Source organism: Hyperolius riggenbachi, chromosome 4 (genome assembly GCF_040937935.1).
Source record: "Hyperolius riggenbachi isolate aHypRig1 chromosome 4, aHypRig1.pri, whole genome shotgun sequence".
NCBI lineage: Eukaryota > Metazoa > Chordata > Amphibia > Anura > Hyperoliidae > Hyperolius > Hyperolius riggenbachi.
The window spans coordinates 244,564,358-244,581,129 of record NC_090649.1 but is presented as its reverse complement, the minus strand read 5'-3'; the positions used below and the strand labels follow the sequence as shown (position 1 = coordinate 244,581,129).

Genomic DNA, 16,772 nt, shown 5'->3' with positions numbered 1-16,772 from the left:
GCCAGGAGGGTTAAAGCACACCTCAACTGAGAGGTATATGGACATATGCATTTCCTTTAAAACAGGCGGGCTGTCCTGCTGAGCCTCTGCCTCTAAGGGCCTGTTTCCACTAACGCAGAAATTGGGCCGAATCCGCAGTTTCCCCGCAGGCAAATCGCGTGGGGAAACTCCGCCATAGGGAAGAATGCTGTTGCCAGCCGAAAAAACTAGCCATAGCGATTCGGCCAACATTGCTATCAGTTTTCGTGCGAGTGGCAGCGAATTCCATAGCCGTGCATGGCACGGCTTCTGGGATTTGGCTGTGCATTTGCAGAAGAGGAAGTGCCGCCGAGGGTCTCCTAGGACGAGTGGCGGCTCGTGGAAACGTAGCCTAATGCTTTTAGCCATAGACCCTGAAAAATCATGCATGAATGTGCGATTCAAACTCTAATGCAGTCAGAGATCAGTAGCATGCCAGGAAACTGGTTTTATTTAAAAGGAAATAAATGACAGCCTTTCAGTTCAGATGTCCTATCAAGTGCCACTTACTGAAGGGACTGTTCAGTCTCCAAATTAACTTTCTCATCCCAAGTTCATACCACATCCCATTCACGATTTTCAATTTTTGAGGGCATATCAGTTAATCCGCAGTCAGAGCAATAGGGTTTGTGATACCCACTCATATTCTGCAGAATAACATATTTGTTGCATGAAGGCTTAAAGAGGATCTGTAACCTCAAAAAAATCCCCTGGGGGGTACTCACCTCGGGTGGGGGAAGCCTCCGGATCCTAATGAGGCTTCCCACGCCGTCCTCTGTCCCATGGGGGTCTCGCTGCAGCCCTCCGTGCAGCCGTGACGTAATATTTACCTTCCTGGCTCCTGCGCAGGCGCTCTGACGGCTGTCGGCTCCGAACTACACAGAAATACCCGATCGCCGTCGGGTCTGCTCTACTGCGCAGGCGCAAGTTTCCGGCGCCTGTGCAGTAGAGCGGACCCGACTGAGATCGGGTATTTCCGTGTAGTTCGGAGAGGAAAGCAGCCACAGCGCCCCCGCTGGAGCCAGCAAAGGTAAATATTGAAATTACAGTCGGGCCTGTCGCCAGCTGTTCAGAGGGCTGCAGCGAGACCCCGTGGGACAGAGGACGGCGTGGGAAGCCTCATTAGGATCCGGAGGCTTCCCCCACCCGAGGTGAGTACCCCCCAGGGGATCTTTTTCATGTTACAGAGTCTCTTTAAGATCTAACAGCATTGGGGAAGTATGACAAACCACATAATAGAACCCATACTCTATATTCTTAAGAAAATCATGAAAGTTATGAGTTACAAAAAAAAGGTGTTTAGGCTGGAAGCGAATAGCCTCCTTACATATTGTCTACCCGTTTGAAGTTCCAGCTTTCCAACTTGTTCACCACCGAACAAATGACCAGGAGGATCAGAGTTCCAAAAATTATCTGAAATCATCCTCCAGGGTAAAAAGGTTTAAAAAACGCTGTAGTAGACTATTACAGCTGGAAATAGCCATCTGCAATTAAAGCATGGTAAACGTGATATAAGCTGAATGAAATCTTTTACTTACGCTTTTAGCTCTGCAAAATGTACCAGGATTTTGGCGTAACTTTCATTATGGCTGTGCTTTTCTGCAGGAAGTGTTACAACAGCTTGACTGTAACTATCAAGCAGTTTATTAAGTAGAACATGGTCCCTCTGTGGCAGGCCTGTTTTCTCCAGCTTTAACAGCGAGTCCAGCCACTCTTCTGGTGACTTTGGTGTCAGCAGATGGTTAAAAACACCTGAGTGTTCTAAAAAAAAAAAAAAAAAAAAAGTGCATTAAGTACAACACTATTGATTTCAAAAAACAATGATGAAAAGTTTTTTTTAAATGCATGCGGTCTTCATTTTCATGAAGAACTGCATATCCAAACTTTAACCACTTCAGCCTACAGCGTGGAAAATCTCATGCATCCGAGCAACAGTCACCTCTCATTCATTCGCCAATAACTTTATCGCTACTACCGTATATACTCGCATACAAGCCGAATTTTTGACCCCCAAAAAGGGGGCCAAAAGTTGGGGGGGGGGGGGGGTCGGCTTGTATGCGAGTCGTGGTCTGCGCCCCCCGCTCGCCCGCTCACCCCCTCTCTCCGCTGCTGCTAAATTACCTGCTTCAGCGGCCGCTTCCTAATCCGGGTTCCCCTCTTCATCCTGCGGACTCCGTAACTGTATCACAGCAGCGCGCCCGGCGCTGCTGCTGTGACGATGCAGGGGGCAGGAAAGAGCGGTTCCCCTGGCAACAGCGCATCGCCGTTACCAGGGGAACCGCTCTTTCCTGGCCCCTGCATCGTCACAGCAGCAGCGCCGGGCGCGCTGCTGTGATACACTTACGGAGTCCGCAGGATGAAGAGGGGAACCCGGATTAGGAAGCGGCCGCTGCCTAAAGCAGGTAATAGCAGCAGCAGCGGCCACGAAGGGAGGGAGGGAGGGAGGGAGCGTGCGGGGCAGGGCACTACACTGGGCACTATACTAGCTATACTGAGCACTATACTAGCTATACTGAGCACTATACTAGCTATACTGAGCACTATACTAGCTAAACTGGGGCACTATACTAGCTATACTGGGCACTATACTAGCTATACTGAGCACTATATTAGCTAAACTGGGGCACTACAGTGTTCTCCCCAGAAATTTTTTCCAGCCGGGTGGCATGAAAAAGTAGCCGGGTGGGGTGCAACAGGGGAATTCAGGGCTGATGCAACTCTGCTTACCGCACAGGATGAAGAGAAACGATGACACCCGGTGCTTACCAAAATTGGCTGGCTGAAGCACTCCTCTAAAAGAGCCTGATGATAACACTGAATATTGGTGTTCTAGATGCATTTCATACTAGGGGTGATTATTGCGTTTAATATGTCGGTTAATTCACGTATCCTACAACTGTGTTTGTTGCCTTTCATAAAGGGGGGGGGGGGGGGGGTGATTTTTGCTTTTCATATGGATGTTATTTGCTGCTGGGGTCGAGGGGTATTGCAGATAGTGTACAGGGTCAGTCAGTATCATACTAAATTATCTGCAATACTGCTGGACCCCAGCAGCAAATAACATCCATATGAAATAACATGCATGTGAACTCTGCAAGAATTACTCCCCACCCACACACTACCCTTTCAAGCCACCTGCACACACTTTCAACACCGGATGTGTTCCATATTTACTTTTTTTTTCATCAGTGGGCAACTTTTAACAGACTTTTCCCAATTACCAGAGCCAGATTTGTACTTTTTACTGCTCTAAGCCAACTTTTTACAATTGTAAATCAAGTAAGGTATATGAGCACTTCTGACACAGACAGCATTCAGCACCATCCTCCATCTCCAGCAAGTCAGCTTATCTAAATTGCAGCTGACTGCAGTCATTGTTTGTTTGTTTTCCCATGTCCCCTATAGCTTGAAAGCTCTGCAGACTAAAATATATCAGATAAAAAGTGCTCCTGCTCATTAGTGGACACACAGATCTCATACCAGTGGAAGGATGATCAGAGTTCCTGTGCAGTTCTCCCAGCATCAGAGCAGCCAGCTTGTGTTGAAGAGAAGCTGGAGAGGGGGGGCGGGGCAGCAGAGCTCAATGCCGTGCACTGCCTGATGTTATCTGTGCTTTGAGTCGGCCTCGGAGCTGTGTGGATTCGGAAGGGATGGGACTGGCTGCTGACATTCATGCAGCCAGCCCAGGACAGAGGGAACACATTGGTTTCGCTGGGTGTGAGAGACAATCTGCCTGCAGCTTCAGGCTGTCTCCACACAGAGCCTCTCCCACACAGGACAGCAGTAGTCTGCCTGCACTACGCTATTACACTAGATGTGTATCGGACAGCCGCCTCCACTAGCTGAGCTGCCTGCACATGTGAATGCATTGCAGACACAGGCAGCCAGCAAAGTGGGGCGGACTAGCAGAGTAGAAACACAGCACTAGGGAGAAGCTGAGGCTGACACTCTCCACGAGGGACTAGGAACTCGGCTCACTCCCGCAGTATGCAGAGCATGGTCCCGCCCCTTACAACCCGCCCAGCCAATCACAGGAGGTTACACAGGCAGAGAAGCCAACTGCACTGTGTAACAGCGGCTTTCGCTATTGTCTGAGACGGCCACTGATGGAACGCAGTGAAGCGCTCATTGCTGCAGTTTTACAGCACCATTTTTTTTTTCTAGCATGTGAGGCAGGAGAGCAGGTGGGCGGGAATTCAAAACAGCCGGGCGGCCCGCCCACTTAATTAGCCCTGGGGAGAACACTGCACTATACTAGCTAAACTGGGGCACTATACTAGCTAAACTGGGGCACTATACTAGCTATACTGGGCACTATACTAGCTATACTGAGCACTATATTAGCTAAACTGGGGCACTATACTAGCTAAACTGGGGCACTATACTAGCTAAACTGGGGCACTATACTAGCTATACTGGGGCACTATACTAGCTATACTGAGCACTATACTAGCTATACTGAGCACTATACTAGCTAAACTGGGGCACTAAACTAGCTATACTGAGCACTATACTAGCTATACTGAGCACTATACTAGCTAAACTGGGGCACTATACTAGCTATACTGAGCACTATACTAGCTATACTGAGCACTATACTAGCTATACTGAGCACTATACTAGCTAAACTGGGGCACTATACTAGCTATACTGAGCACTATACTAGCTAAACTGGGGCACTATACTAGCTATACTGAGCACTATACTAGCTAAACTGGGGCACTATACTAGCTAAACTGGGGCACTATACTAGCTATACTAAGCACTATACTAGCTATACTGAGCACTATACTAGCTAAACTGGGGCACTAAACTAGCTATACTGAGCACTATACTAGCTATACTGAGCACTATACTAGCTAAACTGGGGCACTATACTAGCTATACTGAGCACTATACTAGCTATACTGAGCACTATACTAGCTAAACTGGGGCACTATACTAGCTATACTGGGCACTATACTAGCTATACTGAGCACTATACTAGCTATACTGAGCACTATACTAGCTAAACTGAGCACTATACTAGCTAAACTGGGGCACTATACTAGCTATACTGAGCACTATACTAGCTAAACTGGGGCACTATACTAGCTAAACTGGGGCACTATACTAGCTAAACTGGGGCACTATACTAGCTATACTGAGCACTATACTAGCTATACTGAGCACTATACTAGCTAAACTGGGGCACTAAACTAGCTATACTGAGCACTATACTAGCTATACTGAGCACTATACTAGCTAAACTGAGCACTATACTAGCTATACTGGGCACTATCTACCCATACTGGGCACTTTACTAGCTATACTGGGACACACTAGGGGAATAAGGCAGCCAGCATTTCCTACCCCCGGCTTATATGGGGGTCAATCATTTTCCCCTGTTTTTTCAGGTAAAAGTTGGGGGGTCGGCTTATATGCGGGTCGGCTTATATGCGAGTATATACGGTAATCACAATTAATCTATATCTTGTTTTTTCCGCCACTAATTAGGCTTTCTTTAGGTAGTACATTTTGCTAAGAATTATTTTTTTCTAAATCCATTTTAACAGGAAGATTAAGAAAGAAATGGAAAAAAATCATTATTTCTCATTCTGGCCATTGTAGTTTAAAATTAATACATGCTACCGTAATTAAAACCCATGTATTTTATTTGCATATTTGTCCTGCTTATTACGCCTTTTAAATTATGTCCCTATCACAATTTATGGCACCGATATTTTATTTAGAAATAAAGTTGCATTTTTTCAGTTTGCGTTCATCACTATTTACAAGCTTATAATTTAAAAAAAAAAATGAATAAGATGCTTTCTTAACATGTATATTTAAAAAGTTTAGACCCTTAGGTAACTATGTATTTTTTTTTTTTTTTTTTTTTTTTAATTGTAATGTTATTTATTTTTTAATTAAAAAATGTATGTGGGTGATTTTAGTTTGGGAGGTAAACAGCTATCTTTAGATGTAATATAATGTAATTATTTAAAAAATGTATGTGGGTGCAGTTTACTATTTGGCCACAAGATGGCCACAGTCAAAAAAGTTCCTGGAGCGTACGATCACGCTGCCAGGGACTATTAGGAGGCTGTACATTTTTTTTCCGGGCAAAAATACCGCGCTCTCTGCTTAGAAAGAGTCGGTATTTCTCCGGGGCTTAGATCGGTGAATGGGAATTATATTCCCATTCACTGATCGGGGGGCTAGTGGCAGGCAGCGGGAGCGCGCACCACGCTGCAGGAGCAACACAGTCTATTCGGACGGATATATCCGTCCAGATAGGGTCAAGTGGTTAAGGGCTCTTTCACACTTGGACATTGCGTTTTAGGGGACGTTAAGGTCGCATAACGTGCCCCTAACGCAGCGCATGGTGGTGTTGAAGTTGGACGTCAGATTGAGCCATGTTATGCGGCTCTTGGTGCACTGTTCTCCTATCTATACTGATAGAACAGCCGCTCCAGGATAGTGATGGAAAGTCCGGATCTTTTCAAGGATTCGGCTGATTCGAATCGGATCATTGAAAAGATCCGGATCTTTGAACCGAATCATTTTACTAGGGAAGCAGACTGGGGGTAAAATGACTAGCAGGTCTCAACTTTCCCTGCACTGTACATTCTGTATGTTCTTGTTTCTTCCAGACAGACATCCACTGTGAACCGAATCGTTCATTGTGATGATCCGGATGACTCACAAAAAAGATCTGGATCAAATTAACGATTCATTCATGATCCGGACAACACTACAGTCCAGGTTACGTCACCACAGTGCAGTGAATATTAATTAGCCATGTGGCTAGTCACTGAGCATGTGCAAGCAGTCTAACGCAGCTAAAGCCCAGTATAACGCACAGCATGCTGCACTTTCATTCAACGTTACATTGTAACGCAACGTGAGCACTGAACAGCACATTGATTTTTCATTACTGTGAGTTGGGCTGCGTTACACACTGCTGTAACGTGGGACTTTAACGTCCCACTGTGAAAGCAGCCTAAGTGGGCCTGTAAGTTTGCTTACTGAGCACTTGTTCATGCTGTAAAACTACTGTAGCTCTCCAGTCATGTATGAAGTGGTGCAGGGAGAAAAGCGATTAACCTTATAGATGTAAGTTAAATTACACAGAAAGAATACCTTGCGTGTCAAAATATATATAAAAAAAAAAAAAAAAAATACATAGGTAGGTTTCCACTAGCGCCGCCCTTCTGTCTCCGACATTGGCACTTACGGGCGTGGATTACACATCCGAATCCTTGCAGCCGAGCCATGCACGGTTTAGGGGATTTGGACGCTTTGTCTAGCATTCTGAAGCATTTCACGCACACGAATTTTAGGAAGCAGCCTATTGGAATTTGATTGGCTGAGATTTCTGTATCCATGCATGTAAATTCGGGCACAAAGAGCCCTAGTGGAAATGGCCCCTTAACCCTCTCCAAACCATTCCATTTTTCCAGTCATTCAGGTCCCCCGACCTTTTCGAATCCATGCAGGTGGATGCCATACCCGACTAAATCTGGCAACTGCACGCACAGCGGCAAGCCAAATGTGTCCACATAATATTCAAATTACATGGCGCAGCAGAGGATGGGGTAGACAGGGATCATTGTCAGACTTAGTCTAACACTTTGATCTGAAGAGGCTGATGTTGTGCCAGATTTTACTTGGCAACAACGCCCCTAGTAACAGCCATGTTTTCCTATGTTGGACATTGGGCCTCAACTGGAAAATACTAATGTCCAACAGTTGTGACACAGGATTGGAAAGGGATAGACTAGATCTACACTGTTCTAGGCAATGTTAAAAATCCTTCTAAAAGGAAACTCAACCCCTGGGAAGGCCTGCAAACTGGAGATTTAATTTAAAGGGGCACTACAGCGAAAAACTGTAAAATTTAAAATATGTGCAAACATATACAAATAAGAAGTACATTTTTTTCCAGAGTAAAACGAGTTAAATTACTTTTCTCCTATGTTGCTGTCACTTACAGTAGGTAGTAGAAATCTGACAGAAGTGACAGGTTTTGGACTAGTCCAACTCTTTATAGAGGATTCTCAGGGATATATTTATTTTCAAAAGCACTTAGTGAATGGCAGTTGCTCTGTCCAACTGCCAAAAAACTGTGTAGCGAGCAGGGAAGCTGACCAGCATCATGGTTTAAATCCTTTTTCTGGAATATCTTTATAAAGAATAAAAGCCTTGCTGAGAATAGCCTAAGAGATGGACCAGTCCAAAACCTGTCACTTCTGTCAGATTTCTACTACCTACTGTAAGTGACAGCAACATAGGAGAAAAGTAATTTATGGCTCATTTTACTCTGGAAAAAATGTACTTATTTGTATATGTTTGCACATATTTTAAATTTTACAGTTTTTCGCTGTAGTGTCCCTTTAAAGAGAACCCGAAGTGGGGTTCTGACAATGCTAGCTGCACACAGAGGCTGGGTCTGCCTATACTGCCCAGCCTCTGTTGCTATCCAGAACCTCCCTAAGCCCCCCCCTGCGCTATGCTATCTCTCATAATTCACAGCCGCGCTCTCGACACGCAGCAGGCTGTGTTTACCTTGTACTGTCAGTCTCGCCGTTCCCCCCGCCTCCTGCATAGCTCCGGTCCCCGCCCGCATCCCTTCCCTCCCCGATTGGAGGGAAGGGACGCGGGCGGGGACCGAAGCTATGGAGGAGGCGGGGAAGCAGCAGAGACTGACAGTACAGAGGTAAACACAGACCGCTCAGCGCGGCTGTGATTTATGGGGGATAGCAGAGAGCAGGGGGAACTTCGGGGGGGATCTAGACAGCAACAGAGGCTGGGGTGTATAGGCAGACCCAGCCTCTGTATGTGGATAGCATTGTCAGAACCCCACCTCGGGTTCTCTTTAAAGAGGAGCTGTTAGGTATAAGGTCTCAGAGAAAATAAACACATATATCAGTAGCTAAAGATTGGCTGTACTTACATTACATATGCATTTCACTGTCCACGTTTTACTTCACAGAATTTTTATATAGTATATGCAGAGATTGATGCTCCTGACAGCTCATGGCAGGTTCCATGTTTTTCTGTCTTCTATGAAGCCAATTGTGTCATCATGTCCTGCCTGCTTCCTGATCACAGAAAAGCTCGTACTGAATAACACAGTGTGCAGTGAATATTAATTAGCCATGTGGCTAGGAACAATAGCTGACTCCTGCAGTGTACTCTGCCCGGAGATTTATCAGTGCTACGCGCTGGACTGATTACAAGCTGCTGTAACGTCTCATTAGCAGCCGAGGGGAGGGCCCCAGAATGCTTTGCAGTATAGTATGCGGCTTGCGTCCTGCTTGGGTCTAACAGCTTTGCTGATAAGCACACATCAAAGGTAAGAGAGATTTTTATCTTCACTAATGCCTTTTTGGCTTTCCTTCTAAACTGTTTAACACAGGAGAATAGAGGTTTAAATTAGCTTCTGCAGCCTGACAGTTACTCTTTAACCACCCTGGCGTTCTATTAAGATCGCCAGGGCGGCTGCATGAGGGTTTTTTGTATTAAAAAAAAAAAACTATTTCATGCAGCCAACTGAAAGTTGGCTGCATGAAAGCCCACTAGATGGCGCTCCGGAGGCGTTCTTCTGATCGCCTCCGGCGGCCAAAAGTAACACGGAAGGCCGCAATGAGCAGCCTTCCGGGTTTGGCTTCTCCTGTCGCCATGGCGACGAGCGGAGTGACGTCATGGACGTCAGCCGACGTCCTGACGTCAGCCGCCTCCGATCCAGCCCTTAGCGCTGGCCGGAACTATTTGTTCCGGCTGCGCAGGGCTCAGGCGGCTGGGGGGACCCTCTTTCGCCGCTGCTCGCGGCGGATTGCCGCAGAGCGGCGGCGATCGGGCAGCACACGCGGCTGGCAAAGTGCCGGCTGCATGTGCTGCTCTTTATTTCATCAAAATAGGCCCAGCAGGGCCTGAGCAGCACCCTCTGGCGGTAATGGACGAGCTGAGCTCGTCCATACCGCTAAGGTGGTTAAAAGGGTCTATTAGCAAAAGTCATGCCCAATTGCAGTCAGGGGTGCTCGGTTGGTTTAAACTGTGTGCTGCAAAATGTATCAATTTGATGAATTAGCCAGGATGCAATTCCCACATTTATGATAAATTCCCTTTGCATGGGAAGCACATACATTGAGAGTACCAATAGAGAGTGGGCTGAGAGAACTGTCTAAAAGGTGGCAACACGCCACACAATTTTTTTTTATAAATATATAAAAAAATTGGTTGTCAAGAAATTGACAAAATACCCTCCATCATTACATTTTCATAAAGATGGATCAGAAAAATCAGCCAATACAGACTGACTAATACATACATACATACACACATATATACATACATAGGAAAAAAAAAAAAAAAACCACACACTTTAAATTTTATAAGATTTCTTGCTCAAATAATTAAAAACAAAAAACAAACACCTGTTGTTTTTTTTCTTTACAACCGATTGTTTTATCAAATGTAAATACTTTCTTATTATTATATGTGGCCACCAGCATGCGTACAGCAACCCTTAATTCCTCAGCAAGCTACTGGGCTTGCAGATCGTCTTGGCTGATCACAGGTCAGGAGCACTGTTCTTCTCATTCTGTCGGCCCTCCTCCCACCTCCTTAGCAACAGGACAAGTAACTAGCCTAAAGGGTGGTGACATGACTGTACAGTATTGAGTCCCAAACTATTGTCAGAGGGATTGAGTTCCGATCCCACGGCAATAGAATTTGAACATGCTTTCTTACTCTTAGGCTACTTGCACACCAAGACGTTGCGTTAGGTGCTACGTTAAGGTTGCATAACGTGCACCTAACGCAAGGCCTGGTGCTCTTCGATGTGGACGTCAGAGTGAGCCGTGTTGTGCAGCTCACTCTGGCGTCCCTGATGCCGTGATGCGTACTCTTGGACGCATGTGGCATCACGTGGTCCCGCCAGCCAATCGCTGCACAGAGCGGCCGCACCAGGAAGTAAACACTGCACGTCACAACGTGCAGTGATTATTAATTAGCCATGTGCCTGGCCGCTCTCCGCTTCTCTCCAACATGACTGCGCATGTGCAAACAGTCTAACGCGGCTTAAGACGCTGTAACGCCGTAGCATGCTGCACTTTCGGCAGAACGTGCAGCGTTACATGTAACGCAATGTGGGCTGTGTGAACAGCCCACTTGTGTTACATTGCTGTGCGTTGGGGGAGCGTTACAGGCTGCACTAACGTGCGCCTGTAACGTCTTAGTGTGTAAGCAGCCTTAGGATAGGTTAATACTATTTTAATAAACTGGTCTGGACAAAAATGTATCTTCATTTTAAGGTGTGTGGGCCCTACTAGCAAATATCACATGAAACGTGCTCACGCTGGTGGCAACTCTTTAAATTTATGAACAAGAAACCATAAACGCTTACCGGTTGTATCAGCAGATGACTTTGTAAAAGTCAATTCATCTGTCCAGTTCTCTTCATTGCCATACTTGGAAGTGAAACTTTTAAGTCTGTCCAAGATGGAGGCAATCTTCAGCTTTCTCTCACTGATATCTTCATCGTCCATCTTATAAACACTCCTAGGATAAATATCAAGTAACTCTTAATTGTAACAAAAATGTTAGATCTTCCAAGCTTAGATATAAAGCATTTTCTTTCTAGGAAGTATGGTTGATTCAATCACTCTGATCGAACCGATGAGAAATCAATACAGCATTTGCCCTGCTCAATCGATTTTCAACCAAAATTACGGTTCTTGATTTAGTCAATTGGGAGCGCATTGCTAGCAACGCAAGAATCTGCGACTGACGAGAAGGTACTCTCACCTGTTCGCCGCACAGCCCGGTCTCTTTTCTAAAATTTCATGTTTAATGCTGAAATCTATTGAAAATCTGTGTGCAGTGTGTTGAGTTAATGATCAGAGAGGGATCCATCTGCTGGCCATTTGGGCCAATGCAGTGTCCCCAGAGCCTAACAGCCCACCTGATTTGTCCCCACCTGAGTGATGTAATTAGCCTCCATCTACAGCAGAAACTCTTTCCTCTGCACATTACAATGGACAGTGCGGAATGCAGAAACACCATCTCTGCCGACTTCCTCATCTCCTTCCTATCGGCAGCGTGGATGGGCGGGAGAAGCTCCTAGCAGAGAGATGAGCCAGACCGCGGGAGCTTTCAGCTGCAGGCTGGCCACAGAATAGAATGTGCGGTTTGATTGCTTTCCTTTTGGTGAGTCACCGATCTCCCCTGGCTACCACAGTGGACAGACGCTCTCCTCCTCCTCCTCTCCCTGTCAGTGCAGCAGGCACAAAGCCTCTTCCCCAGTGTCCTTTCATTCATAAGAATGTTCTTAACAGGGCTGTGGAGTTGGAGTCAAGGAGTCAGTGTTGGAGCAATTTTTGGTACCTGTCCCCAACCTTTTTAAGCCCGGGGCCCACTATCCCGACCAAACTTTTCTCTGGGGCCCCCCGGGGGAGGGGGGGCGTGGTTAGTGGCGGCTGCAGCCCCCCTCTTTTCCCTGATTTTGAGTGTAGTATATAGGTAAGTAGGTATCTAGGTATAGTTGCCCCCAGTATAGGTAGCTAACACAGTTGCCCCTGTAAGGACTATAGTTGCCTCAGTATAGTTAGGTAGTACAGTTAGCCCCCGTATGGCAAGTACAGTTAGCCCCCGTATGGCAAGTACAGTTAGCCCCCGTATGGCAAGTACAGTTAGCCCCCGTATGGCAAGTACAGTTAGCCCCCGTATGGCAAGTACAGTTAGCCCCCGTATGGCAAGTACAGTTAGCCCCCGTATGGCAAGTACAGTTAGCCCCCGTATGGCAAGTACAGTTAGCCCCCGTATGGCAAGTACAGTTAGCCCCCGTATGGCAAGTACAGTTAGCCCCCGTATGGCAAGTACAGTTAGCCCCCGTATGGCAAGTACAGTTAGCCCCCGTATGGCAAGTACAGTTAGCCCCCGTATGGCAAGTACAGTTAGCCCCCGTATGGCAAGTACAGTTAGCCCCCGTATGGCAAGTACAGTTAGCCCCCGTATGGCAAGTACAGTTAGCCCCCGTATGGCAAGTACAGTTAGCCCCCGTATGGCAAGTACAGTTAGCCCCCGTATGGCAAGTACAGTTAGCCCCCGTATGGCAAGTACAGTTAGCCCCCGTATGGCAAGTACAGTTAGCCCCCGTATGGCAAGTACAGTTAGCCCCCGTATGGCAAGTACAGTTAGCCCCCGTATGGCAAGTACAGTTAGCCCCCGTATGGCAAGTACAGTTAGCCCCCGTATGGCAAGCAGGGCTGTGGAGTCGGTCCAAAAATCCACCGACTCCGACTCCTCAGTTTAGGATTCCACCGACTCCGACTCCACGACTCCGACTCCTCTAATTTGCATATTACAATTTTGTTGATTAAAAGTATGTAACATGAAATTCGTCTCTTAACTGCCAACGCTTAGGAATTTTAAAAAGACAACTGAAGTGAGAAGGATATGTAGACTACTATATGTATTCCCTTTAGACTAAAACTAGTCCTTGGTAAGAGTACTTGTAAAAGGTACAAACCGGAACAAAGAACATCTATCAGGCCCTAGGCAATGTAAGTGTGGGTACATGTAAGAATGATGTGCAGGTACTCTGCAGGGGAATGAGGAGATTGTAAACAGACAACACCTCTGTATTCAATGTGCACAGCATTCTCAGTGGATTCCCTGCAGCTCTGTGGGGAGTGCATATGTAGAGTATAGTACTACTGTGTAACAAAGTAAACCTGAGACAGATGAAAATAAAGTTTTATACATACCTGGGGCTTCCTCCAGCCGCCTTCAGGATAATCAGTCCCTAGTTGTCCTCCTCCACCACCTGGATCTTCTGCTATGAGTCCAGGTACTTGAGTCAGTCAAGCGTAGTGCGCATGCACACACTCCGCCACCTGGAGCATACTACACCTGTGCAGCACTATTGCGCAGGTGCAGAATGTTCCTGGCTGTGGGAGCGGGGTGCGGCCGGACAGCGCTGACTGGCTGAATTACCAGGATTCATAGCAGAAGATCCGGGTGGTGGAGGACAGTGAGGGACTGATTAGCCTGAAGGGGGCTGGAGGAAGCCCCAGGTATGTATAAAACTTTACTTTTCATCCGTCTCAGTTACCCTTTAATTTGTAGTCACCAAACCAAATTTTAATAACATATCAAATTATTTGATTTTATCAGCAAAGGGAGTGCATACATTTGCATAAATCAGCATCAATGCAGAATTATTTCCATCTCGTTGACCATCTCTATTAGTGACATAGCTACACATCAGGCTTTATTCTTACAGCATAGATGTTATTTAGTATATATAAGAGATTCCTGTGTACACATCATATATACAGTCACAATCAGATATGTATATCTGACCTTAAAAATACGGGGACTGCTTTATTGAAGCAGCACAAGTAACTAATTTTGATTGGTTTATTTCATTTTTGTGGACTAAGCACAGCTATTACTGTATATATACTGTATATATACATTATTTTTAATGACTATTATCTGAGAAATAGAACATTTTATCATATTTTCTATTTTAATTACAGTTACAAATTCATTAGGAGTCGGTGCATTTTTTCCCGACTCCGACTCCAGGCACCCAAAATTGCCCGACTCCACGACTCCGACTCCACAGCCCTGATGGCAAGTACAGTTAGCCCCCGTATGGCAAGTACAGTTAGCCCCGTATGGCAAGTACAGTTAGCCCAGTATGGCAAGTACAGTTAGCCCAGTATGGCAAGTACAGTTAGCCCAGTATGGCAAGTACAGTTAGCCCAGTATGGCAAGTACAGTTAGCCCAGTATGGCAAGTACAGTTAGCCCAGTATGGCAAGTACAGTTAGCCCAGTATAGCAAGTACAGTTAGCCCAGTATAGCAAGTACAGTTAGCCCAGTATAGCAAGTACAGTTAGCCCAGTATAGCAAGTACAGTTAGCCCAGTATAGCAAGTACAGTTAGCCCAGTATAGCAAGTACAGTTAGCCCAGTATAGCTAGTACAGTTAGCCCAGTATAGCTAGTACAGTTAGCCCAGTATAGCTAGTACAGTTAGCCCAGTATACCTAGTACAGTTAGCCCAGTATACCTAGTACAGTTAGCCCAGTATACCTAGTACAGTTAGCCCAGTATACCTAGTACAGTTAGCCCAGTATAGCCAGTACAGTTAGCCCAGTGTAGCCAGTACAGTTAGCCCAGTGTAGCCAGTACAGTTAGCCCAGTGTAGCCAGTACAGTTAGCCCAGTAGTTACCCCAGTATAGCTGCCCCAGTGTAGCTAGCAGAGGTGCCCTCTCCCCCCCGCGGCCGCCGCTCCTGTTACCTTATGAGCAGGCGTCCGCTTCCTTCCTTATATTCCTCCAGCCTCGGCTCTCCTCTTCGCAGCATGTCGTATTACAGCAGCACTTCCTGCGCGGCTGCTGTAAGGAGGGAAGGAGGTGGGGTAGCGGCGATACGCATCACCGTTACTATGGGAACCGCTGTCCCGGCTCCCTTGGCTCCTTACAGCAGCCGTGCAGGAAGCGCTGCTGTAATACAACATTCTGCGAAGAGGAGAGTCGCGGCTGAAGGAATATAAGGAAGGAAGCGGCCGCCTGCTCATAAGGTAACATGAGCGGCGGCCGCGGGGGGAGAGGGAGAAGCCGCAGCCCCCCAGAAATCTGCCCAAGGACCCCCAGGGGGCCGCGGCCCCCAGGTTGGGGACCCATGATTTAGGGCACAGTTCCCCAACCCTGTCCCCAAGGCCCACCAACAGTGTATGTTTTGCAGAAAACCACAAACATTCATAGGTGAGGAAATTAGTGTCTCAGTAGATCCGATTAACTACCTCTGTGGATTTCCAAAAAACATGCACTGTTGGTGGGCCTTGAGGACTGTATTGGGGAACACTGCTTTAGGGTACCTGGAGTCGCAGGTTTCATAAACTGAGGAGTCGGATGATTTTTGTACTGACTCCACAGCCCTGGTTCTGAAGCATGGAATAAGTGTGGCTCATTAACATATCAACCCATTTCTTCTTCTGATCATTCAGTGTAATCAGAGAGATAACAAGCGGTCTACATGGGCTGTAACATGAACCTGGTGCAGCAGTCACTCTGCTTCCTGTGTCCTTGGATTTAGGGCCCTTTCCACTAGGGCGAAATTTGGGCCGAATGCGCAGTTTCCCCGCAGGCAAATCGCACGGGGAAACTCTGCAATAGGGAATAATGGTGTCTCTGTCGAATCTGCCCATAATCGTTAGTTTTATGTGCACCTTAAATGTTCAGTTAAATCACTGAGATATCAAGCTTTCAGTATGGGCAAATGAATGGCAAAAAAAATTCAGTGCAGCATTTCATATCACGTTTAACCTGTCCTATCTAAGCAGTTACAAATTTATATAGAAAAAAAGACATACGTTCATGGAGTTCAACCTGAATACTTGTATGCTCACAAATCACTGTGATTTGAAGCATGGTTTTTGCAAAGTCTTCTCTGGAGCAAGGCTGCGGAGTCAGTACAAAAATTATCAGACTCCTCAGTTTATGAAACCACAGACTACTCCAGGTACCCAAAATTGCTCCAACGACTCAGTCAAATTTTTTACAAAGGCTATGGATTTGCTTTTGCAAATTTTTTTTTTTTTTTGCTTATTTCTTCAGGACCGCTTTAAATTATGCTACACTGTTATCGGCAGGGGTGGCCACTTTGGAACTCCTTATATTTTATAAATGCAGAATGATAAAAGTGTCCATAAGATTTTGAAAAGTGGAACAACAGTAAAGTTTTGATCTATCAT

At 46.2% G+C, this 16,772-nt stretch overlaps 1 protein-coding gene across 1 annotated transcript in view; it reads right to left on the bottom strand.

Moving 5' to 3' along the window:
• TTK (TTK protein kinase) overlaps positions 1-16,772 on the bottom strand; it is a 77,134-nt gene that overhangs the window by 59,995 nt on the left and 367 nt on the right. The window contains exons 2-3 of the mRNA XM_068281536.1: positions 11,411-11,565; positions 1,557-1,779 (exon numbers count right to left, since the gene is read on the bottom strand). Coding sequence (XP_068137637.1) covers positions 1,557-1,779; positions 11,411-11,552 — 365 coding nt within the window. The 5' untranslated portion in view covers positions 11,553-11,565. The remainder of the gene's footprint in view (positions 1-1,556; positions 1,780-11,410; positions 11,566-16,772) is intronic.